General features: G+C 40.7%; 2 protein-coding genes across 11 annotated transcripts in view; one reads left to right on the forward strand and one right to left on the reverse strand.

The window, feature by feature from the left end:
- The window catches only part of LOC133383761 (left-right determination factor 1-like), a 54,899-nt gene extending 38,069 nt beyond the window's left edge, over positions 1-16,830 (reverse strand). The window contains exons 1-2 of one of the 2 annotated variants that reach the window (XM_061625067.1): positions 15,536-16,461; positions 15,366-15,410 (exon numbers count right to left, since the gene is read on the reverse strand). The gene's annotated coding sequence lies outside the window, so the exon portion shown is untranslated. Of the gene's footprint in view, positions 1-15,365; positions 15,411-15,535; positions 16,462-16,715 lie in introns of those variants that run through there. The other variant, XM_061625068.1, reaches the window with a different exon arrangement.
- Positions 15,634-25,897, forward strand: part of TMEM63A (transmembrane protein 63A) — a 59,150-nt gene continuing 48,886 nt past the window's right edge. The window contains exons 1-6 of one of the 9 annotated variants that reach the window (XM_061625057.1): positions 15,635-15,973; positions 16,138-16,310; positions 19,956-20,150; positions 21,010-21,089; positions 23,031-23,094; positions 25,116-25,153. In XM_061625057.1, the coding sequence (XP_061481041.1) occupies positions 19,965-20,150; positions 21,010-21,089; positions 23,031-23,094; positions 25,116-25,153 (368 nt within the window). In that variant the 5' untranslated portion in view covers positions 15,635-15,973; positions 16,138-16,310; positions 19,956-19,964. Of the gene's footprint in view, positions 16,311-16,521; positions 16,617-17,763; positions 17,789-19,955; positions 20,151-21,009; positions 21,090-23,030; positions 23,095-25,115; positions 25,154-25,897 lie in introns of those variants that run through there. The other 8 variants (XM_061625061.1, XM_061625062.1, XM_061625063.1 and 5 more) reach the window with 8 other exon arrangements.

Here is a 25,897-nt window from a genome sequence, read left to right on the forward strand (position 1 = left end):
AGGTCGCTGGGGGTCGCCATAAGTTGTAATTGACTTCAAGGCACACAACAACCACCACCAACTAAAAGTGGTGTGAGAGCTGATGGAGAAGAATGATTAAAAAGAATTGTGAAGCACCTTGACTCAAAAGTTCATGAGGCAGTAAAAGTTCAGCAGACAGTGGTGCTGCACTTGGAGAAAGGCAGTGATAAACATCCATGGCTGAAAATACTGAAGGCACAAAATGAAGAAAATATCAAATTTCTGGTCATTTTGGCATATAATGTATACAATGATTGCCTTTGTGAGACCATGCCTGCATATTCCAGGCCATCCAGATCCTTGACCGCTCTTGCTGCCAACCTCTTAGTGTGTCTTATGCATGATGACGGACCTGATGCTGAACTACCAGCATTTAGTCCTGCAGCTTCTGATCTATAGTACAAGGATCCTGTTTATTACAGAGAAATGTTGGAGTGTATCAATGCCATTGAATTAAAAAGAATTAGAAAAATGTTTGATAAATGTTTAATAATAATAATAATAAAATTTAATTTATGTGTCGCCTATCTGGCCAATGGCCACTCTAGGCGACGTACATATAGTAAAATACAGCAAAATACAATACAATAAAATACAATATAACAATATAAATTATAAATTATGATAACAACAATACAGGGTAGGAGGCATTTCGATCATAAGAACATTAAGCCTCCCCAGAAGTCCCAAAAGCCTGTTGAAAAAGCCAGGTCTTTAAGGCCTTGCGGAACATATTCAGGGAAGAGGCGTGCCGAAGATCTTGTGGGAGGGAGTTCCAGAGGGTGGGGGCCGCCACTGAAAAGGCCCTCTCTCTAGTTCCCGCCAACTTAGCTGATTTGGTTGGCGGGACTGAGAGAAGGCCTTGTGTGGCCGATCTTGTTTAGTATTCAGTATTCAGATTTGTGGCAGTGTCAGCAAACAAATGGAAGATAACAAATTTATTAGTTGCAGAATTGCAGTGCCAAATGGAAATCTGAGAACTCTTTTCCTACTAATGCATTTGCCAGAGCAGAATGGAGCAAAAGGTTTGCTTGAAAGAGTGAATGAAGCTCTGAAAATATGTGGTTCTAATGAGAAGAAACTTGACTGGAATTACTACAGATGGAGAATCAGCAAACACATGGAAAAACTCTGGTCTCTGGAAACTTCTTAGTGACCAGTACACAAGAGAAATTTTGACTTTTTGGTGATGTGCACACCGATCAGACCTTGCTGCAGAATCCATCGTTGTTACAGTTCCAGAACTGAAGATTTGGAAGGCTAACCTATTAGCTTTAAACACCTACTTGCACACATCAAAGAATAAAACAAAGCTACTACATTCTGTCTTTCCTGAAGCAAAACAGTTTCCACAACATCATGATGTAAAATTTACACAGCATCAGGTCCACTTCATTGATATAGTGTTGTACAACATGCCTGGTTGCCAGAAAGTGTGGAAAAATCTTGAGGAGACTGGAGATAAAAAAGGAAAAGCAGAAGCCCATGGTTTTCTGAAAACATGGGAAGATAAGCAAATTTGGCTAACAGAACTTATGGGAGATATCTGAAGATTTATATAGTTCTACAGAAAAATCTGCAACGGGATGACCTTATTCTTCCTGCCATATTTGCTTGCAGAGATTCTGCAATCAGAAAGCTGCAAATAATGAAGAAAGGACCTTTCCCTAGGAAACATGAATCAAAATCCAAATTTAACATTGGTAGTCATGTTAACAGCAGAAGACAAGTTTGTTACAACCAACAGATGAAATACATATGCGATTCATTTGGAAAGTGTGCAAGCAGGAGAAACTTTTTTAGCAGAATGCCTTCATACTGAACAGGATACCATACTGTCTGATATCAAAGATCTACTATCAACACAGTCACTCACACAGTTTGTGAAGACAGGATTGGTATTGTCTGCCAGAGTCTTCCCATGAAAAAATGGTGCATTTACAGATGAAGCAGGTGAACAGTGGCCAATTATTTCTGAAGTGCGTCATCTTTCACGTGGCAGTGATTTAGGGTGTTCAATATCTGTGCATCTTCACCAGCTATTGCCCATAACTTCTGGCATGGTGCAAACACTTTTGGCAGCAATGGCAACTCTCTCACCACACTCAATGCAACCTGAAAGAATTGTGTTCTTGCATAATTTATAGTGGATAACACATGAACAAATATGACAACACAAACAGTGAATGCACAGCTAAACATAGCTCTGAATGTGATCGGGACAGGCTATTATGATACCCAGCCTGCTGCTGTCTGTTTCCTTTCAACTAGAGACAGGAGACAATTTCAACCTGATCCAGAGATTTATGCTGAGCAGGATTGTGTTAAAAAATTCTTTTGGAGGTCTGGCCATTTTTAGTTAAAATTTAACTCCAAAATTTCTTTAAATTGCAATCATTTACAATTAAAATACATATTTCATGACATTTCTTTATTTAAATAAATGTGTTTAATTATTTAGAATGAAGATTAAAAGTGTCCTTTCACATGATTTTAAAGTGCCCTTTCGAGTTCATTCCCCTCTCAGTGAAAATTCCTTAATAAAGCCCTGCACCCAAGTGAAGCCTTTTTGATATTGCCAAGCTATATACAGATAAACACTTTGGATTTGGGGCTGCCTTCCAGTTTGAGCCTGAGCACAGACAGCACGGCTATAGATTGGGAGGAGGGAACTTTTCTGAATCCTTAGTGGGAGGGAGATGTAAAGTTGGCAGTAACTACTAACAAAGGCTTACGTACAGTAAGAGGAACTGCAGGAAGGGCTCTAATGGGGCCCAGTAATACCCTTCATAAAAATGTAGGAAGGAAGCCAGGCCGTAAATCACATGGTCTTCGATGTCTATATGCTAATGCCCAGAGGATGGGAAACAAACAGGAGGAACTTGAACTCTTAATACAGCAGAGTAAACATGACTTGATAGGTATAACTGAAACTTGGTGGGATGACTCTCATAACTGGAATACAGCAATTTAAGGATGTAACTTGTTCAAAAAGAACAGAAGGAATAGAGAGGAAGGTGGAATCATGCTATATGCTAAAAATATATATCCTTGCACAGAAATACAGGAGGATGAGCTGATAGCTCCACTGAGCATATATGGATTAAAATAAATGGGGCAAGGAATAAAAGGAACATGGTAGTTGGAGTCTACCAATGACCAAAGACCCCCTCTAGGATGCACACCTTAATGTGGTGAGGGGGTTTGAGAGTGTCAAAGAAGCTGAGAGCAATGCCGTCAGGGGTCTAGACCAAGAGGCTAGACTCCTAGCAGTGGCACCCAAGGCGGAATGGTCAAAGCTGAAACACCAAACTAAGATGCATCCAAACTCAGAGGAAGGCAATGGTAAACCACCTCTGAATACCTCTTGCCACAAAAACCCTATGAACAGAGTATCCAAAATGCAACAGATAGTGCTGGAAGATGAGACCCCTCAGGTCAGAAGGCACTCAACGAGCTACTGGGGAAGAACAAAGGACAAGTACGAGTAGCACTGTGACTAATGACACAGCTGGGTGAAAGCTGAAAGGAAGCCCAGCGGCTGATGTGCACAGATGTGAAAGGAGAGTACGGAGTTCTACAACGTACATAATAGGAACATGGAATGTGAGATGCATGAACCAGGGAAAGTTAGAAATTGTCAAGCAAGAAATGTAACATATCAACATTACAATACTTGGTGTGAGTGAATTAAAATGGATAGGAATGGGACATTTTCAATCAGGCAACTACAAAATATTTTATGCAGGAAATGAGAAATTAAGAAGAAATGGGGTTGGTTTAATAGTAAAAAGTAATGTAGCAAAAGCAATTAAGAGCTACAATGCAAGGTCTGAGTGAGTGATATCAATGCGATTAAATGGGAAACCTATTAATATAACCATCATCCAAGTCTACGCTCCAACGGCAAATGCAGAAGAAGAGGAATTGGAAAGATTTTATGCAGATGTACAGGAAGAAATTGATCGCACACCAAAACAAGATATGCTGATAATCATGGGGGACTGGAACGAAAAAGTAGGAAACAGAGAAGAACTAGGAATTGTGAGGAAATGGGGCTTAGGAGACAGAAATAAAGCAGGAGAAAGACTTATTGAATTCTGTGAAGCCAATAATTTGTTTCTTACTAACACATCTTTTGAGCAACCAAAAAGACAAAGCAACCATAATGCCAAAATGCAATTTAAATAACATCCCAGAAGAATATAAAGATCAAATAAGGAACAGGTTTGAGGCTTTAAACTTAGTTGACAGAGAACCAAAAGAACTATGGACTGAGGTCAGAGACATTATCAGGGAAGAATGCAAAAAGACAGTACCTCTAGTTAAAAAGAAAGAAAGACCTCAATGGATGACTGAAGAAACTCTAAAATGGTTAAAGAGAGAAGGAAAGCAAAAGCAAAAGGAGATGGAAACATGGTCAGAGCCCTAAATGCAACAATACAGCGACTAGTATGTAGGGACAAAGAGAACTATTACAATAGTTATTGTATGGAAATTGAAGAGGACAACAAAAAGGGAAGAACAAGAGCCCTATTCCAAAAGATTAGAGAAATGAAAGGGAAATCTAAACCAAGAGTAGGGATGTTGCGTAATCCACAGGGGGACACACTGACTGACTGAGATGAAATAAAAGGAAGATGGAAGCAATATACTGAATAACTCTAAAAGAGATGCCAGGATGACATATTCATTCATGGAGGAAAAGTATGATGAAGAACCAGAAATTTTAGAATGTGAGGTGAAAGCTGCTCTTAAAATACTTGGAAGAAACAAATCACCAGGAACAGATGGCATACCAATAGAGTTGCTGCAAGCTACTGAGACTGAATCTGTCCATATTTTGACAAAAATATGTCAACAAATATGGAAAACTGAACAATGGCCCACAGACTGGAAGCATTCAATATACATCCCAATTCCAAAGAGAGGGGATCCCAGGGAATCCAGTAATTATTGAACTATTGCCTTAATATCCCATGAAAGGAAAGTAATGCTCAAGATTCTACAACAAAGGCTCTTACCATATATGGAGCGAGAAATGCCAGATGTCCAAAGTGGATTTAGAAAGGGAAGAGGCACCAGAGATCAAATCGCGAACATACATTGGATAATGGAACAGACCAAGGAATTTCAGAAGAAAATCACCCTGTGCTTTATAGATTACAGCAAAGCCTTTGACTGTGTAGATCATGAAAACTATGGAATGCTTTAAAAGTAATGGGGTGCCACAGCATCTGATTGTCCTGATACGCAACCTATACTCTGGACAAGAGGCTACTGTAAGGACAGAATATGGAGAAACCGATTGGTTCCCCATCAGAAAGGGTGTGAGACAGGGTTGTACTTTATCACCCTATTTGTTTAACCTATACGCAGAACATAGCATACGGAAAGCAGGATTGGACCAAGATGACGGAGGTGTGAAAATTGGAGGGAGAAATATCAATAATTTAAGCTATGCAGATGATACCATACTACTTGCAGAAACCTATAATAATTTGAAACGAATGCTGGTGAAAGTTAAAGAGGAAAGCACAAAAGCAGGACTACAGCTGAATGTCAAAAAGACCAAAGTAATGACAACAGAAGATTTATGTAACTTTAAAGTTGACAATGAGGACATTGAACTTCTCAAGGATTATCAATACCTCGGCACAGTCATTAACCAAAATGAAGACAAATCAAGAAATCAGAAGGCGGCTAAGACTGGGGAGGGTAGCTATGAGAGAACTAGAGAACGTCCTCAAATGCAAAGATGTATCACTGAACACTAAAGTCAGGATCATTCAGATCATGGTATTCCCAATCTCTATGTATGGATGTGAAAGTTGGACAGTTAAAAAAGCAGATAAGAGAAAGATCAACTAATTTGAAATGTGGTGCTGGAGGAGAGCTTTGTGCATACCATGGACTGTGAAAAAGACAAATAATTGGGTTAGAACATTAAACTAGAACTGTCACTAGAAGCTAAATGATGAAACTGAGGTTATCATACTTTGGACACATCATGAGAAGACATGATTCACTAGAAAAGACAATAATGCTGGGAAAAACAGAAGGGAACAGAAAAAGAGGAAGACCAAACAAGAGATGGATTGATTCCATAATGGAAGCTACAGACTTGAACTTACAAGATCTGAACAGGGTGGTTCATGACAGATGCTATTGGAAGTCGCTGATTCATAGGGTCGCCATAAGTCATAATCGACTTGAAGGCACATAACAACAACTACACTGACCAAGGAGAAGACAAGAATGAAACTTTTACAGAGCAAATTGCCAATGTTTCGAGGAGGCATGATGAGTAGTAATGGGGGACTTCAATTACCCAGATATCTGTTGGGAGACAAATTCTGCCAAACGTGGCCCCTTCAAGAAATTCCTGACTTGTGTTGGTGGTAACATTCTCCTACAGAAAGTAGAGGAAGCAACTAGAGGATCAGCTATCCTTGACTTGATTCTAACCAACAGAGATGACTTGGTGGATGAAGTGGCAGTTACAGGAACTCTGGGGAAAAGTGACCACGCTATACTAGAGTTCTTGATTTTAAAGGAAGCAAAAGCTGAGAGTAGCCATATGCATACCCTGGACTTCAGGAAAGCTGATTTTAATAAACTCAGAACAATGGTAAGGTTCCATGGCAAGCGACCTTAATGAGAAAAGGAGTCCAAGATGGGTGGGAATTTCTAAAAGAGGAAATTCTAAAGACACAATGGCAAACAATTCCAAGACGGAAAAAAGGGGAAAGACAGCAGAAGATGCCAATGTGGCTTCACAGAAAGCTTAGAGATGACCTGAAAACAAAAAAGGACACATACAAGAAGGAAAAGGAAGGCCAGGCCACAAAGGAACAGTACAGACAGGTAGCACAAAATTGCAAGGATGGCGCCAGGAATGTTAAAGCTGAGAATGAGCTGAGATTAGCGAGAGATGCCAAAATCAACAAAAAAAGGTTTCTTCAGGTACATCCATAGTAAAAGACAGTGAAAAGAAATGAACTGCACAAAGCCCAAAAGTTCCTGCGACAGTTTTGGAGTTTTTAAAAAAAATGTAATTATATTTTAATTCATAAGCTTAGGTACTGCATTCATATATAACCTAGGACATCTTCTGAATATGTAGAGACCACCACCTTATTTTGGGGTGGCCTCATCTTGCTTCCAAACTGATAGGCACTCAACTACCTGAGTTTGCTATTAGAGGGAATGATAATAGCTCAAGCTCATGCTTAGCTATATAATATCACTTCTGGATCATATGAAATTTCATAGAAACTGTTCCTTACAACATCTAAGTGAACTGAACAAAATGAAATATAGCTGCTTTAGGCCAAGAGACCTTTGCAGTGTATCCTGTTCAGTGCGGGATCAGATTTTTGCACTCTTCAAACACTGTGCAGATCTAAGTCAGTCATTCCTATATGCTGACATTATGCTGCAGCTCAGACCAGCTTCAGCCAGCTCAAAGGGAGTCTGTGCAGAAGTCTATTGGATTTTGCTTTTGTTATCTATTATTTGAATAGTACTATACAAAATGGCCTGAAAGAGTTTTTGACCAGACATAACAAGAAAAAATTGTAACCTCTTTAAATTCTTTCTCTAGTTCTATCAGTATGAACATACTCAGAGCCAAAGAGAAGAATGTGATCACATCAAGGCATTTACAGTAGTCGCTTACAACCTTTGAATGCTAGATGAAAGTTGAGATTTTGTTGCAATGACTGTACACTTGACGAAGAGTGTACTTGTATGATACGTATCTGAAAACACATTTGTAATATTCTCACTTTATGCTATGAACGTACACATGAAGTTTACATCTAAAAGGCTTAATGTGTGAAGAGATCTTCAAAAAGATCTGGAAGCAAAGAAAAGTGTCAAGAAAGTGAATTATATCTATTAATTAGAGTTTCAACAGGAAAGCATTTAACAGCTAATCTGGCCACTGATTTACTTTCACCACTCAGAAAAACAAAATGTCTGTAGTGGAAATGCTGTAACTACAGGGAGAAATTACGTAAGTAGTAACTCTTTATACCACCTGCTGCCCAAAATGCTGAGGATATGTACACCCTACAGGGCAGTTGACCCATAGAGGAAAATCCTGCTGAGAAGGATAAATGGAAAGCTGAGGTTTTTCTGAAATTTGGATGTACTGGTGTCTAATAATCTAAAACTAGCAGGAATGGAACAGGTAGCTGGGCCAAGGAAGTGATAAATGCCTCTTTACGAGAGGGAGTGGTCCCGGGCTGTCTGAAAGAGGCAGTGGTGAGACCACTCCTGAAAAAGCCTTCCTTGGACCCAGACAATTTTAACAGCTACAGGCCAGTGGCGAATGTTCCATTCCTGGGCAAGGTCTTGGAACGGGTGGTTGCTGGCCAGCTCCAGGCGCTATTGGATGAAACTGATTATCTAGATCCATTTCAATCGGGTTTTAGGCCCAGTTTTGGCACTGAGACAGCCTTGGTCGCCCTGTACGATGACCTATGTCGGGAAAGAGACAGAGGGAGTGTAACTCTGTTGATTCTCCTTGATCTCTCAGCGGCTTTTGATACCATCGACCATGGTATCCTTCTGGAGAGGCTCGCGGAGTTGGGAGTTGGAGGTACTGCTTGGCAGTGGTTCCGCTCCTACTTGGCGGGTCGTCTCCAGAAGGTAGTGCTTGGGGAACATTGCTCAACACCGCGGGCTCTCCAATATGGGGTCCCGCAGGGGTCAGTTTTGTCCCCCCTGCTTTTTAATATCTACATGAAGCCGTTGGGAGAGGTCATCAGGAGTTTTGGAGTGCGTTGTCATCAGTATGCTGATGACACGCAGCTCTACTTCTCCTTTTCATCTTCTTCAGGTGAGGCTGTCGATTTGCTGAACCGTTGCCTGGCCGCGACAATGGACTGGATGAGAGTTAACAAACTGAAGCTCAATCCAGACAAGACTGAGATGCTGTTGGTGGACGGGTTCTCTGATTGGATGGTGGATATATACCCTGTCCTGGATGGGGTTACACTCGGTCCCCTAAAGGACCGGGTTCGTAGTCTGGGAGTCTTTTTAGACTCTTCCCTCTCACTTGAGGCTCAAGTAGCCTCGGTGGTTAGGAATGCGTTTTACCAACTTCGGTTGGTAGCCCAGCTACGTCCCTATTTGAGTAAAGAGGACCTTACATCAGTGGTACATGCTCTGGTAACCTCACGTTTGGATTACTGTAATGCGCTTTACGTAGGGCTACCTTTGAAGACAGTACGGAAGCTACAACTAGTGCAAAATGCGGCGGCCAGATTGCTGACAAGGACCAAGCGGTCCGAGCATATAACACCTGTTCTGGCCAGCTTGCACTGGTTGCCAATATGTTTCCGGGCCAGATTCAAAGTGTTGGTATTAACCTATAAAGCCTTATACGGTGCGGGACCACGATACCTTGCGGAACGCCTCTTCCGATATGAACCGGCCCGTGCACTACGTTCTGCTACGAAGGCCCTCCTCCGGGTTCCAACTCACAGGGAGGCCCGGAGGGTGATGACAAGATCTAGGGCCTTCTCAGTGGTGGCCCCCGAACTATGGAACAGTCTCCCCGAGGAAGTACGCCTGGCGCCGACTCTGCTCTCCTTCCGGTGCCAGGTCAAAACCTTCCTATTCTCTGAAGCATTTTAAGTTACACTGATTTACTTTTTAAAATGTTTATTGTATTGGATTGATGATTGTATTTTAGTATTATTTTGTTATTCATTGTATTTTTATACTATTTTATGTTCACCGCCCAGAGAGCTATTGCTAGTCGGGCGGTATATAAATTTAATAAATAAATAAATAAATAAAATAAAATACATATGAAAAGTCATGCATGTAAATGTAAGCACTTGCACATTTAGTTTCCTTGGGTGATAAAGTCCTGCCCAAGGGGGATAAGGAATATTCAGAATAAAACGCCTGCCTGGGCTCCTGCTGGGAGTGTGGGATATAAATCAAGTAATAAATAAATGAAATGGTTAGATGGATTTCCACATTTCCTGGCCTGTGTCACATATCCTGGCACTAAGTTTTCATTTATCTCCAGAAGTGAAAAATGCTTGCTAACTAGTGAATGGATGCTGCTTTTGCTACCAGAAGAACAGAGTAAAACAAAAACAAAGTGGGGACAGATGGAAGGTAAATGTGCTGCTGGAATTACTTGTTATTTCTTGTAACCTTGAGCTTGTGCTGTGGGCTGAGCAGGGCACTATTTTGTCCCCAGTGCTATTCAACATCTATATGAAACTGTTGGGAACAGTCATTAGGGGATTTGGACCTAGGCATCTTCAGTATTCTGATGACATTCAGCTCTTATTTCTCTGTAACATTTGAATTGCGAGTGGCCATAAAAGACTTGGATCAGTGCCTGCACTCAGCGGTGGGATGGTTTGAATCCTAGCAAGGATGAGTTTGAATCCTAGCAAGACACAGACATTATGGTTGGGCGGTTTCCAGGTCTGGCAGATTAGTCTTCTCTTCTGTGGATGGGCTTGCACTCCCTCTAAAGTTTGTATTCAGGGGGGGCTCCTACTAGATCCAGTCACTGGAGATGTCTTCAGTGGCTAGGAGTGCCTTTTACCAGCTCCAGCTGTGAGAAAGCTATAGCCATTCCTGGACTGGGATAGCTTACACACAGTAATCCATGTTTTGGTTGTCTTAAGTCTTGATTACTGCAACGTGCTTTATGTGGGGCTACCCTTGGGTTTGGACTGGAACCTTTCGCTGGTGCAGAATGTGGCAGCTCAACTACTGACAGAAGTAACTTTCTAACAGCATGTAACACTTGGGTTGCAGGCAGGGTTGCCAGGTTCAGGGCCTGATCCTGTATCTTGAGGAGAAGAGAAAGTCAGCCAAGTGCAGGTGTTCTTGCAACACCATAATAGGAAAAACCACAAGGTGGAATTCTCCCTTCCCCCAAGAACACCTGCACTTGGATGACTTTCTCTTCTCCTCAAGATACAGGATCAGTCTCAAGCCCTGAACCTGGCAATCCTAGTTGCGGGGCCTGCACTGGCTGCCTATGCTACCAGGCCAGATTCAAGGTGCTTGTTTGTACTAGTTTACAAAGCCCCCCCAAACATGGGAGCAGGGTACCTTAAAGCGCATCTCATTCCCTATAGGCCACCTAGATCACTGAGATGATCAAGAGCTGAGGTTTTAGGGATGCCTCATGCTCCAGAAATCAAACCTCATTATACTCAGTTGAAAACATTCAGTGCACTAGCCCCTGCATTATAGGACACACTCCCAGAGGTGGTGAAGCAGATGCTGACATGGTATGGATTTCGGCATGCTGTGAAAACATTTTTATTTCAGCAAGCATTTCTGGAACTTTAATTTTATCTGATCACTTTTAATAGTCTACTGTTTTATTTATGATGTATGCTATTTTTTATTGGTTGTAAATTCATAAATATTTTATATAAATACATAAATAATAGTTTTAAAGGTCTGTCTACACATTTATGGAAAGAAACAAAGAACAAACACAGGGAGATACTAACCACTGCAAGCAATGTTACCTTTTACAAAGCAAACCCTGTCAATCTTTTGCAATCCTGGGATAACTAAACAATAAAAAATATAAATGTATCTCAGTACTACTACAAAGTACCATATTAACTACAGATTTGGTCTAGAGATACATTAGCATTTATAGGATTAAAAACCCATGTATGAACCCAAAGTTTAGGAGGATATTAGTGTAATTTTACTAGTAATTACTAGAAAGTCTATGTATGTATTTTTGTGATTTTGCCAAAGCACCTCAGTACATGGAAAATAAAAAAGGAGTACATAGCTAAAGAATACTTTTCATAGCACTCTGTATTGTGGTATGGATTCTGGTAGCACTATTCATACTTGATCTGGTGGCACAGGAGATGCAGCCTCTTATTTCTCCCGGCACTGCTTTAAATCACTATCAATATTAAAACATATCTGTGTGGTGTGGACATGCAGGTGAAAACTGAACTAACGTGTGGCAGGGAATGCCTGGCAGCTTTGTATGCTCAAGCACACAATTGCTATGATTTTTAAAAAATGCACAAGAACAAAAGGCAAAATTAAAACAGACAATTTTACAGAGGTTCTACTATAAGAAACATAAGAAAAGCTCTACTGAATCAGACAAACACCCATCTAGTCCAGCATTCTTTTCTCACTGTGGCTAACCAGATGCTATGGGAAGTCCACAAGCAGGAGTGAAACACCTCTCTCCCCACTTGTGATTTCCAGCAACTATCACTTATGTAGTGCTTTAAAATGTTTTTAGATATTCTAAATGTTTTTAAATGTTTGAGATGAGTTTTAATTGTTTTTGTTCTTAATAAGTTTTTATTTTATTTTAAATTGTGTTATTTTAACATTTTGATATGTCACCCTGGGCATCTTTGGGAAAAAGGAAGAAATTTAATGAATAATTTAAAAAAATGCATGATTGCCAAAACCCACCAACCAAAAGCGAAATAAAAGAAAGTAATAAGTCTTTTCCTTGTGAACCATGTTAACTGAGCACAGTCTTAACACATTATGGAGCCTGACCTTAAACAGATGCTTATAATCCTCCTATACTAATGACCAAAGGGTATTTAACACGGTTAACCTAATGAAAACAGCACCTTATAAGTTGTCATTAACTAGGATCTTTCCCTTTCATGAAAAGGTAGCACTTGATCCTTAATAACAAGACATTAAAGGCCAAATCACAAATTACCAGGGAAACATGCAACTGGCTTTCCTGATGGTTTAGCTATTGTTGTTTTTCATTTGTTTGTTTGTTTTTACTGCAGTGCTTCCAGTTTGATTTGAGCAGGGGTGGGAGCAATATTTAATCATTCCCTTTCCCCTTCTCCATACAATTTCCCCAGCCAAACTGCACCCTTTCGTAGGCTGCTGTTGTCCTGCAGGGGGAAGATACTGGTACTAGATCTCCTGTTTAAAACTCTACAAACCCTAATGGAAGAACTTTTTATTGTGAATTGCAACAATATAATTAGGTTTTATACAGCACTTTAAAGTGCTTTATGTACATTATCCCATATGAACATAGGGAAGCTGCCTTTAACTGAGTTGGACCATTGGGCCATCTAGCTCAGTATTGTCCACACTGACAGGCAGTGGCTGTTCAGGGTTTCAGGCAGGGAGCCTCTCCCAGCCCTGCCTAGAGATGTTGAGGATTGAACTTGGGTCCTTCTGCATGCAAAGCAGATGTCCTGTGACTGAGGTATGACCGTTCTCCATAATCAGGTAATGTAGGGCAGTATTATTATTTCCATTTTGAAAATGAGGGGGTCTGGACCCGAGATAGTGGTTTGCCTAAAAGGCCATCTGGTAAGTTCATAGCTGAGATAAGAATGTGAATCAGGGTCTTCCTGGTTCATCGCCTACCCTCTTAACTATGATCCTTTCAAGGTAATTCTCTAGCTTTTCATTCTAGGTTAAAGCGAGAGCTAAAACCTGCCTGCCTCCTTCCCTGGGCCCAGCTTGAGCCCTTGAGTACATTAACCGAAGACTGTACAAGGATTGTGTCTACAAATGGGAAGATAATTCAATCTAATCAATGGATTTCTGTAATTTATATATCATATAAAGAAAGAAAATGATTGTTTTACTGGAATAGTACCACTGGGATTAGGAACAGTACCATTTTTAGACCCATAAAACAGAAAAACAAAGTCCAGTTTCTGCAGAAAGTGGGCAAATGTCAATGTGTCAAATGTCATGGAATGAGCAAAGGAAATAATGTGAAGAACTTTTCAGCTATCACTTGAATTGAAACCCGACTGCCATCCATAAATATATCAACACCAAAATGGAAGCAGAGTAGAGAAGCATTACCTGTTGCATTTCTGCCTGCCACACTGCTGCTAAAGGCTGTCCTGATAGAAAAAGAGATTGACACCCTTGTACAGGGTGGGGAATGGAGAAGGATCAGAGCCTGACTTGAGAAGAACAATCAGAATATTCCTGAGTGTTAATATTTTTCACAGGTGATTTGTTGTTATATGCCCTCAAGTCAATTCGGATTTATGGCAAGCCTATGAATCCTTTTTTTGGTTGTATTCATAGGGTTTTCATGGTAAGAGGTATTCAGAGGAGGTTTACCATTGCCTTCCTCTGATGCTAGTCCTCTCCAGCTGGCTAGGGCAGGTGCACAAGCCAGCCCCTTCATGTCTGCAACTGCCAGCTGGGGGGCAACTGGACTCCTTGGGACTATGCAGCTTGCCCATGGCTGCTCAGGTGGCCTGAGCCACTCTAGAGGAGTGGATATATACAGCAGAAACATCTGCCAATTGAGGCTTACACTTCATGCATCTGGTAAAGTGGGCTCTAGGTCATGAAAGGTTATGCCACAATATACATTAGTCTTTAAGACTGCACAAGACTCTTTGAATGTATTTTTCTTTATAATCTGGAGCTAACTCATCTTCTTTCAGTAAAATTTTGACTATGAATCTTAAGAAGACTCTCCCCCCATTTCTATCACACTGAGCTAATGTTGAACCAGGGTTCATATGCAAAACCTGTTGACTGGGCCGCAGAATATAAGAGAAAACCTGCTGAATCAGGCTAAAACCAGTCTAGTCCAGTATTCTGTTCTCACATGGGCAGCCAACCAGATGCCTACTGGAAGCCCAGAAGGACCTGAGTACAAGAGCACTCGTCCAACTTATGATTCCCAACAACTGGCATTCAGAGGCATACTGCCTCTGACAATAGAGGGAGGACATAGCCATCATGGCTAGTAGTCATTGACAGCCTTACCTTCCATTAATTTGCCTAAATCCCTTTTAAAGCTATTCAGGATGGTGGCCGTCACTTCATCTTGTGGGAGCAAATTCCATAGTTTAACTAGGCATTGTGTGAAGAACTTTCTTTTGTCTGTCCTGAATCTTCCCACACTCCGCTTCATTGGAAGGCCCTGAGTTCTAGGATTATGGGAGAGTCCTATCTATTCTTTTCACATCCTGCATTATGGGAGAGGGCTATCTACTTATTTTTATATACCTCTATCACCTTAATCAAATTACAGCACAATAATAACTATATCTACTCAAAAGCAAGTCCTACTGAATTCAGCGGGGCTTACTTCCAAGTATGTGAAGTTTGGCTTGCAGCCTTAGAATGCCTTTGAGCATGTGCAGGTTGACTTTTCCACACCACTAGGTAGAACAACCAAACCCAATTCAACCGGAATTTATTAGAAAGGATACGATCCTAACAGGCTTATTCCCCAGTTTCTCATGTTAGAATCTAAGCCTTGTGAAATGATACTCGCATCTTTGTACACGCTTGTAGGGGCATTTCTACAGTATTTGAAAGTTGTGTTTACTCACTGAGCACCAGTTATCACTGAAGCGGCAGATTGTTTCCTTCTCGACCTATGAAGAATGTAAAAGCGCAAGACAACTTTATTTCCATTTTCACATTACAAAAGTAGGTAGAAGTATGTGAATTTCCAGCCAGGGGCGTGTACGGTGATGACCGCTTTGAGGCACGGGCCTACCTCAGGCTCACAGACGCGAGCCACCAACAGAGACACACCGAAGAGTGATTTTGCTTTGGGCCAGCTCAGGCCTGGCTCATATAACGCGGGCGCATGCGCGGCTCTACACATCACCTGTTATTTTCACTTGGCAGGGAAGACGAGAAGACGGGACCAAACCTGCGTCCGTCGGTCACCACAGAGCTGGCAGCTGCCGGCTCAGGTGAAGGAGGCCGGACCATTTCTGGCTAGGCGTGTGCGCAAGGAAAAAAAATCTCGGTCAGGTCTACCAGTCACTCTCCTTTGGCAGTAACGGCAGTAGAGAAAAATTGGGGAGGGCACAGAAAGGGCAAAGTATATTACTAGGTAGGCAACATATACTAGGTGGGGGGAAGACGAGGTGCTTGTTGGAGACCTCCTTTGCCCCTTCCCCTTGGTGCTGCCTCAGGCTTGGAGCAGGTGAGCTAGTCGTGCGGAATTTCTCCTTCGAAAGCAGGAAGGCAGGGTAGAGCAAGCTCACCATACGGCTAGGACCTGGAAGGGTGGAGTCCACTTCTAGCCGAATAGGGGGGAGCTCCGCGTCGCCTCAGTCTGTTTCTCACCTACTTCCTGCTCTCCTGTAGTGGAAAGGGACAGAGGAAGACTCTGAACTGTGCCCGGGGCCTTTTTGAATCCCCCCCCGGCTCTTCTTTCTGCCACACACGAGCCCGGTGACTTCAGGCAAGTCTTCTTCCTCATCTCTATGTGACTTCCATTTTATTTAAGAGAAGGTGCCTTTCTTGGTTAACGCAGCAAGGTGAATTGTTGTCTCTGAAATGCTTGTTTCCTTTTTTTTTTAAAGTCATATGCACGTCTAATCTTGATAGGTCCGATGTTTTAAAACCAAGTTTTGTTTCACAACTTTTTTAGCGCTGCTGTTCACTATCACGCCTTGCCCCATAAGAAGCTCTGAGTCTCAACAGCTGTAGGAATTGGCAGTATTTCAACAGCTTTCCTGCCATAAAAGATGCAGTGATGGGGAAAGCGGCCCGGTTAAATTTCAGCATAGTATGTGCCTGTTAAAGTACCGAGCCCTGTGGGGGATGGCAACCCTAAACTTTTGGTGGGTGAAAGAGGGGTAGTTTTAGGTCCTTAATCTGTACGGTACTATTATTTATCATAGGTTAGAGACCCTACATTTACTTAGTGTATCAGAACTTACTTTGGGGTGTGGTCTAACTTCTGAACCTCTTCCAAGGCAGTTGCGTTGCACAACCTTAGTGTTGTTGGCTGTCATCTGTAAATATATAACATTCCTTACTCTGCTTTTCTTTGAGGAAAGATTAGGCTAGGTTGATAATTGTTGAGATTATGTGTTAATTATCAGCCGCTAGTGATGAATCTGGCTCCTTTCTGCCCTCTGCAGGCCTTAGACTTCCCTGAAATTACTTTTGCAGGAAAATCAGAATTTCAGAAATGGAAGAGCATTGTTGTTCTGTATTGCTTCTCTTGTGGGGCTGTGATGTGGCTAAAATAAGTTTTGCTTTGTGAATTGTGACTTTCTGGTTTATTCCCTTGAAATAATTTATGGGATTAAAATAATATCTGCTATTTAAGAGAAGGTTATAGTCTAACCCTTGTCATTTGAGGGATCTCATGTTATGAACAAATTTAATCAAAATCAGGAGTTCCCAAACTGTGGTCCATGGACCACTGGTGGTCCATGAACTTCATTCAGGTAGTCCACAACATGTCCGTAAAAATATAATTAAAAATTATATTGCATCTAGTGCAATTGCTACGTTAGGTATTAAGTGGTCCAGCAAGACCTTCAGCAATTTTCAAGCAATTGGGGGGGTGGGGTGGGGGTGGAGGGAGGACAGTTTGGGAACTACTGATCCAAACAGATCACCCATCAGTTTGCATGTAGATATTACCATGAAACTGCATCTACCCAGGAATCTAGCCTAACTTCACTGTTGTTGCTATATGCCTTCAAGTCAATTATGACTTATGGTGACTTTATGAATCAGCGACCTCCAATAGCATCTGTCGAAAACCACCCTGTTCAGATCTTGTAAGTTCAGGTCTGTGGATTCCTTTATGGAATCAATCCATCACTTGTTTGGCCCTCCTCTTTTTCTACTCCCTTCTGTTTTTCCCAGCATTATTGTCTACTAGTGAATCATTAATTTTGTAAAGAACATACTGCATGGATGTCTTTATTTGGATAATTTCATGTATATGCTGTCTTTGGAATCATTGGCATACACAGAGATAACAACTGAAGCTGAGGTAAAATTATATGTGTGAAAACTTAAGTTTCCTCATAAGAATGCATCAGATTAAGTAGACTAATCGCTTGGACCATTTTCTCTTAGCATTCATGTTTTGGTGATTTGCCTGTACATGGATGGCTTTGTTGTCTTTGGTTGTCTGTTACAATTTTAAATACTGTTTAGTTGCTTATAGGTGACTGGATGGATATGAGCCAGTTTCCTTCACGCTTAAAGGGTCGTAGGCGTAACAGTCCATAACAGGTTTGGGGAATCTTTGGCTCTCCAGATGTTGCTGAACTGTAACTCCCATCATTCCTGGCCATTGGCCCTGCTTGCTGGGGCTGGTGAAAACTGTAGCTCATCAACATCTGGATGGCCAAAGGTTGCCCACCCCGGCATATAACATCTAAAGAAGAGTTGGAAATAGAGAAAAATAATTCAAAAATTGAACTGTTATATATTATCAAGCTTCTTAGTGGTATGAAAGTGCTAATTCCAGCACAACACATGCATATATTTGTATGAATGCCACTCTTCTTTCCCCCAACCCCTCGCTCTTTTTCTCTAGCATACACCTCTCTCCTATTTCCTGTGGCATCCCACTTTCTTCACTGTGCCTGCCCCCAGTCTCCCAGATTGCTCCTCTTTCCTTCCTATCTGCCCTCACTTTCCCTCCTACTCTGTAGGGGTAGGGACACATTACTGGCCTAAAACGCAGTCACCCCTGTTCTTTGAATCTAAGTACACATGATGTCATCCACAATTACTTGCAACCCATTGGTTCCTTCTGAAAAGTTGCATTTTGATGTGGTATAAACAAAACCAGCTTCATGCCAGCATTTAAACTGGAGAATCCCAGGTGTATACAATGGAAATGTTTCCTGGGAGTGGTCCTACATGCCTGATGTCAGTGGGTGTGTGTATCACAAAGGAGCATCCCATTTCCCACCCACCCACTGCAATCCTACCCATGTGTACTCAGAAGTAAGCCTCACTGAATTCAATGGGGCTTACTCTCTGGTAAGTGGGTTAGGATTGCAAGTCTCATTCATTTTAATACAAGAGGCAGCAGGGGTGGGGGGAGAGATCTGTCATCATCTCTGCCTAATAGTCTAAGTAAACAAAAAAGTGAGGGGAATATGTCTCCTCTTACTCACTTTGATAAAGTGCCAACACCGGGAGAAACAACAAGAAGATGATTTCTGGGGGGATGGAGTTGGAGGAATGAAAACTCCACCAACAAGAGTTGGTGTGGGTGGAAGAGTGGGAAAACCAGGTATAGACAGCAGGTGGCTGGAGACACTTGCACCTCATGCTGAAGGGAAGGCTGGTGGAAGGAAATACAGGCTTTGTAGGGCAAGTCCTCAAGAATGCCATTTTGCCTATGTTGATGATATCTAGAACAATTCAGCTCATAACTGTGAAGAAATAAGGTGACAGTCCTATGTATTAACCTGAAAATCTCAGGCTCTACCTACATGTTGGTGAGTGCTGCTTTGTGGAACACAGTGTTAAAATCCCTAGGTCCTATAAGACAAAAGTTTTATGAATTGCATCTTAATAATTCTGTACAGTATAGTTGACTACATGTAGGCTCAGATACCTTAAGATGCATTGGACAGGAGCAGGAAGACTAGTGGGCCTGGCTGGGGCATCAAGTCTGATTTATTCTCCTGCCTGCCTCTCCAGCACTGTGCTGCTTCATGTTTTTCAGTTCAGCAATCTAATGGCAAAACCACATCCGGCAAATAGGTTGTGGGGGACCTAATGCTACTAAAAAGGTTCAGTTGTGATGCAAAACCACTGGCAAATTTAATCTTGTTGTATGCCAAACACTAGCTATTTTTAAAATATAAAATTCCAGAATATAAGAGGAAGGCTTATCCTTTCTCCTACTGCCTTCTTCCAATCTGATTGCTTCATACTAATCCCTTCATGATTTGGGCCTTGATTGTTAGAACATATAAGTAGGAAACTTCCACCAAAGGATATTTTAGAACAGAAGTTTGTTTTAATTGCTCCATTGAACTGTTGCAAAATGTCTTAGATAATGGGAAGTCATGGTTGCAGTTACTGAAATTGGTTTTGCTTGAGCAAATCTTCTCTGACTTTTCTTGGGCTATATTATCTATGTAATATACTTCACTTCCTCTTGTAACTGCCCTATCATTTTGTTTTCTAAGTGAGACAACATGATTCCATTCCTGTCTCTGGATGTTGGACATTCGCGGCTGCTTTACTTATTCAATAGGACTAAAAAAGGTGACCATGCAAACGGGTCCTACTGCTATAGCAGTGCACAGGGAAGTACTGTGCTTCAAGGCGTAACATTTGGTGGAGTCCCTACTGTCCTGCTGCTTGATGTTACTTGCTTTTTGGTATGTTCATTTTATGATTCTTAATTCTTGGTAAATTTCTGTTCCTTCTACAACCCCCAAATTCCAAAAGGGAGACCTGAAGAAGGGCCCAGTGGGGCATAGATGATAGTCAAGAAGTCTTGTCAACATGCCATGTGAATTGAACATATGTGTTATGACAAGTCCCAGAATCGTCTGCAAAGGATAGAAGTTCTGTGGCAGATACGTAAAAGGGGTTTCCAGTAAATAAATTGGACTAGATAGGCCTTACATCTGATCCAGCAGGGTTTGTGTTCTTAAGGGCGAATAACCATGTACTTTATTCTGCTGAAGTAGATACACCCTTTGTGAAGAAGGAATGCAACATCAATTCTTCCTTCCCTTCAGACAGACTATGCTACAAGGTCTGGTTTGTCCTGAGGAAATAAATATATATGGGAGAGGATACAAAATAAGTGTTTTGTCTTCTTGGTTAAGATTGGTAGCACTTCCTTTTTTATTTTCTTGGAGCTGGGAGTATTTGGCAGTTGCCAAACTATACTTAAGACCACCCTGTCTGAATCAATATGTATTTGTCTGAATTTTTTTCTTGTGGAGCTTAACATGAGAAATCACCTTAGGATTCCTCCACGCTCCCCTCTCACTTATTTATGGCACATGTTTCATTCTTTTCACTATAAAAAGGCCCTACCCAACACCAAACGCATACAGAAAGCTACTTTCTGGTGGTATCCCAATGAAATTCAGAAGTTTATGCCAAGAGTGAAAAATGTGGTCCTGCCTTGTCAAATCTGAAACCAGTTTAACATAAAATAGTGAAACCTTGAGATGTGGTATAATGATGATGACACTGTTAATAGATATTACTTTTTTCTTTTAGATTTTAATGTTGGTATTTTCTATTATAAGAAAAAGATTCTGGGATTATGGTCGCATTGCCCTGGTGTCGGAAACAGCGAGGTAAAGATGCAGAAAATATGAGTGTCAAAGTGTTGTAATGGGCCCCACAGAATATAGGTAGCTACAGAGACCACAGTGTCTTCTTGTTGGTGACTGTGAGGCACTGCCAAAGACCACAGATATCCACAAATCTATGGATCACAAAAGGCAGGAACTGGGAACCAAACTAAATGCGATTTATGCAATTCCCATTGATGCATTTAATCACCTCTTACGCAAAGGGCTATATTAAAAATAAAAATAAATGTGGGCCTTCAGGAACAATTGGCAGGTACAGGAGAGGTTTGTCCCTTGCAGTGGCCAAAACAATGCTTATTTCCATCCAAGCATGCCTGTTTCTAATTGCTGCATATTGAGGGCAGATTTTCAGAACACAAATCAGTTGTAATTTTTTAAAAAAATTAGTAGGGAGATTTTTCCCAAGAATGCTCTTTTGCAAAACCTCTGTAGTAAAAACAACAAAATACAAACAGGAATCTGCCACTAAACATGAATTGGGAGTGAAGAGATATGGGGATAAAGACATGTTGGCAGATCATAAATAAGTGTTTTAATTGTTCTATTTATTTTTAATACAGAGATTTTGCACAAGAGGAATCATGCAAAAATGTCATTTTTGAAAAATATATAAATGGGAATTAGGTTAGCTACAATATGTAAACATGAATTCAGAGTGAAGGAAGCTGGGAACATGGAGGCAAGGTGGTGAATGCTAACCTAAAGACATGGATGGAGGGAAAACCCATAGGCACTTATAGCACTAGCTGAGCTGAAATTGACTAGGATATTGTTGGTTCATATTTGAATGGTGTGAGTGAGAGGAGAAGCTGATTCTTTATGCAGCTTTCTCCATGGTTTTAAATATTTGCAAAATATGTGGGTTATGTCATGGGTTATTTAGAAAGACATCCTCTGCTAAAAAGGTAGAACACACCAAGGAAATGAAGGAGGAAAGAAGGCAGGCTTCCTCGGCTGGCTTTGCAGGGACAGCTCCTAGAGGGGTCTTCTGTTGCAATCTGCTTTCATCGCCAAATGGGACATGTTATAAATTATTCTTTTTGTGTGTATGTTCCCTACTTCCAATTCACAACTCTGCTTTGCCTATCGTGAAATACCCTGACAAAGTTTGCTCTTTGTGTACTTCCTTGGCATTTTTTTAAAAAGGTGTGTACATGTTGGTAAATACTGTATATACCTGCATGCATGCCCAGTTGGGGAAAAAATGGTAATGGAGGTGGGTGTGTAATAATTGAGGGGTGGGCACATTGGATATACCATGTGAATATCTCTCATCAAAGACTGTCCATTACTGTGGACAGGAAATACTGGTGTAGGAATTGTGGGCAGAAAATGTAAACTGCTCATCTGTAGATATCCTTGCACCAAAGTGCCCACAGAAAAATCTTATTTTAGGTCCCTATTCTGTGACATAACACCCCTGAATGGGCACAGCCTGAGAGCACTTAAAAGTGTCTAGAAATGAGGACTTGGATTTTCTTAATTATGCGATAGAATCTAGAAAATACGGCTTTGAGGGCTTCTTGCTGATTTAATCTCTTAGGAGCAAAGTATAAGAGGATCATGTATTGATATGAGATTGAATAATTTCCACAGAATGGATCCTTTCAGAATCTTGCTTCTACTTGTCTATAATTTTATTCATGTTTTTTCTTTTACTGTAGTGTGCTTTCTTGCTAATCAGTGCATTCCTTTTCCTTTTGAGTCTTAAAATAAGCTTCTATTAGTTGATTTATTTAAGGTTCTTCATGGAAAATCATTTTTCTCTCTTCATCTTTTTGCTTTTTAAAATTTATTTTCACATTCTCTCAAGACTTCTTAAATGGGCCTTTGAGATTTAGCAACTATTATTTTAGCAATTATTATTTTAGCAATTATTTAACAAAGTGTTCTAATCCTGACGGCTTCCTTTCTATCTTCTAGTGATGCCAGACTTCACGAATTCTCTGGTGGTTCCTCCAGTGTTGATGACTTGGACCCTGATGAAGTCAGTAGCATTTTGCGTTAAATTTGTCACATGTTCCTGTATGCAAAATCTGCCATAGATACCTATTGCGGCCTACTGCCAAAATAAAGCACAGACACCATTCATTGGGTTGAATCATGGGCCACTTTATTAAACAGAATCTAATTAGAATAATGAACCTGCAGAGGGGAAATTAAGTGCGGGAGCATTCTGATGACCCAGGCAAAGCCTGCTTGCAGCTATAAGGCAGCGAAACCCTGCGCCAGACCCCAGCTCAGGCCACACCCTGAAGATGTGTAGGGGGTTTAAATACCCTTTGTCCACCCCACCCCCTTGCTGTATGCCGTTTTGGCACTCCAGCGCTCCGCATGCACGCATCCCCCCAAGATGGCGGCTCAGACTTTGGCTGCGGCTGCAAACTCACCCCTTAGGCAAGTAAGTCCCAGGCGTGGAACGGGATTCTGTAGGAGAAAAGGCTGCAGTGTTTGAAACAATTTATTCTCGGAAGTGTGTAGGATCCTTTCTTCAGTGGCTTCCATCTTCCAATCCTTCATAGGCTGATAATATATTATTAATTTTCTTTAAATCTGAAAACAAGTGGGAAATATTATTTTGAAGAAATGTACACAGTGCAATTGGATAATGCTTAATAAGAATGGTTATTAATATGAAACAAACTGGCTATTAATTAAAACTTGCAAGTGTGTGATTCTCCATCTCTAAGATATCACTGAAACATAAGTAATTATGGCAATAGAAGTCTTCAGTGACCTGTTGAATGCTTATTTATTATTCATGTCAGGAGCTGCTTTCAAATGACTCTGGTTCATGTTGTCCCTTTTTAAACATCGTATAGATGTACTGAACTGTGTTGTGTAGGAAATGGCAGCCTTACCCAGCAATTGTTTTACTCAAGAAGACCACTCTCACTCTGTGAAGTATACATTTACTGAAATGTGGAACTAATCATGATAACTCTTCAGTTAGTGCAACAGTAGATAGCATTGGAGACTGTGAATAGTCTGCCTATATTGATGGTGATGTAGTCGATGAAGGTGCTGTAGCCTCTATCTCTCCCTGAATTTTTTTCTCCCATTACTGACAATCCTTGGTTCAGGAAACATAAGGTCCGCTGGGCTCCCAATTTAAGAAGTTTCTATGGCGAATGAGTGCCATAAATGTTGTGACAGGCATGATGGATCCAGGAAATCCCACAGCTGAATATCTGAGTGATTAGGGAAGGTTGAGCCCCATCACTGTTGAAAGTCCATGGCTCCATGAGGTCACAAAGCTTGTTCACCATAATTTCTTCATTCACATTTGTATCCATTCCAGTCAGCTTCCCCGAGGTGTGCAAGACTTCAAATGAACTGTCTACCTTCTCTTGTCATCTTTCTGCGAAGAATAAACTTAAGTGTAAAACTATCTCATTTAATATTTTAAAATTCCCATACTTTTTTTTTGACACTTCAAATTAAATTATTTATTTATTTATTTATTAAATTTATTAGTCGCCCATCTGGCTGGTTTACCAGCCACTCTGGGTGACGTACAACATAAAAACATATAATTCCCATTAAAACCTTAAAATTCCAACTATAACGCTAAAACTTAACCCACCCCAAAAGCCTGCCTGAAGAGCCAGGTAGGCATTCTCTGTAGCTTTCTGAAACATCATATCCTGAAGATATTAGGAGGCTTAGGTGCAATCCAAAATGGTCTTTTCCTATAAAAAAATTATCAATAGAAATGTAATATTATTAGATTGTTCTGCTTCTTACTGGGGCAAGGGAATGGGAGAGCTTTCGGGTGTAGGAGGTATTTCTACTTATGCAGCTTCTGACTTCTGCCAGTTCCCTTCTCCAGCTTGCAACCTCCTGCATGGCATCCCATGCCATTCTGGACAATCCCCCAACCTTCAAGAGCAGCTTTTCAGGGAACATGTGCAGCTGGAGCAGGAGGTGGGAAAGCCTTGTTTTCTGTGCTTATACTTCTTTGGGTCCCACTCAGTGTTGAAAAATATATCTCTCTGTTTATTTTAGGGTTTTTGTTCTTGGATGGTATCTGCCTTTCGACTGCAGTGAGTATGCAAAGAAGCAGTGAGCTGAGTGCTATTCACCCTATATTTTGCTTAATAACTGTTTCTTAGCAATTATGAAAAAGAAAACATTCTGTGTTTTATTGTTACATCAACTGGATTTTTGTGAACTACCTTGAAAATTGTTAACTATAAGGTGGGATAGAAATCTCTTATATTAAATTAATATAATGGACAAAATCATGATTAAACTAATTAGAAAATGGTTGGTAAATCCAAAACTTTAGTATAAGATTTGAATTGTAGTTTTTTTTACGTAAAAGCATTTATAAACAGCTTAATATTTTTTAAAAATCTCTAATTCTTATTCTATTTTTTGTGTTTTTTTTAATGATGAATCCACTGTTATATAAAGCAAATATGCACACTTCTTTGATCTTTTACCATCTAACAGCTGAATAATCTGTGATGAGACAAGCCCCCAAATAAAAACTCAGGAGGGAAGGCTCATTAGAGACTTTATTAGATCTTGGTCTTGGCTCATTCTGTGACCTTGCCAAGAAATTAATGGATCTCAATTAGAATTTTAAAGATGTTCTCAAAAGTAGGAAGTAGAAGCTTCCTTGGGGTTTCCACTTTTTCTGTTTCCCACCTCCTCAGTTTATCTTTCCAATTACAATAATTCTAGCATGCATGGTTGTTGCATAAGATAGCATCACAAGTCTGTACTTTGCAGTAAATGCTGCTGTTTCTAGCGGTTGAGGGTTAGATACAATGTTCTGTCGC

Source organism: Rhineura floridana, chromosome 4 (assembly GCF_030035675.1).
Source record: "Rhineura floridana isolate rRhiFlo1 chromosome 4, rRhiFlo1.hap2, whole genome shotgun sequence".
NCBI classification, from domain to species: Eukaryota; Metazoa; Chordata; class Lepidosauria; order Squamata; family Rhineuridae; genus Rhineura; species Rhineura floridana.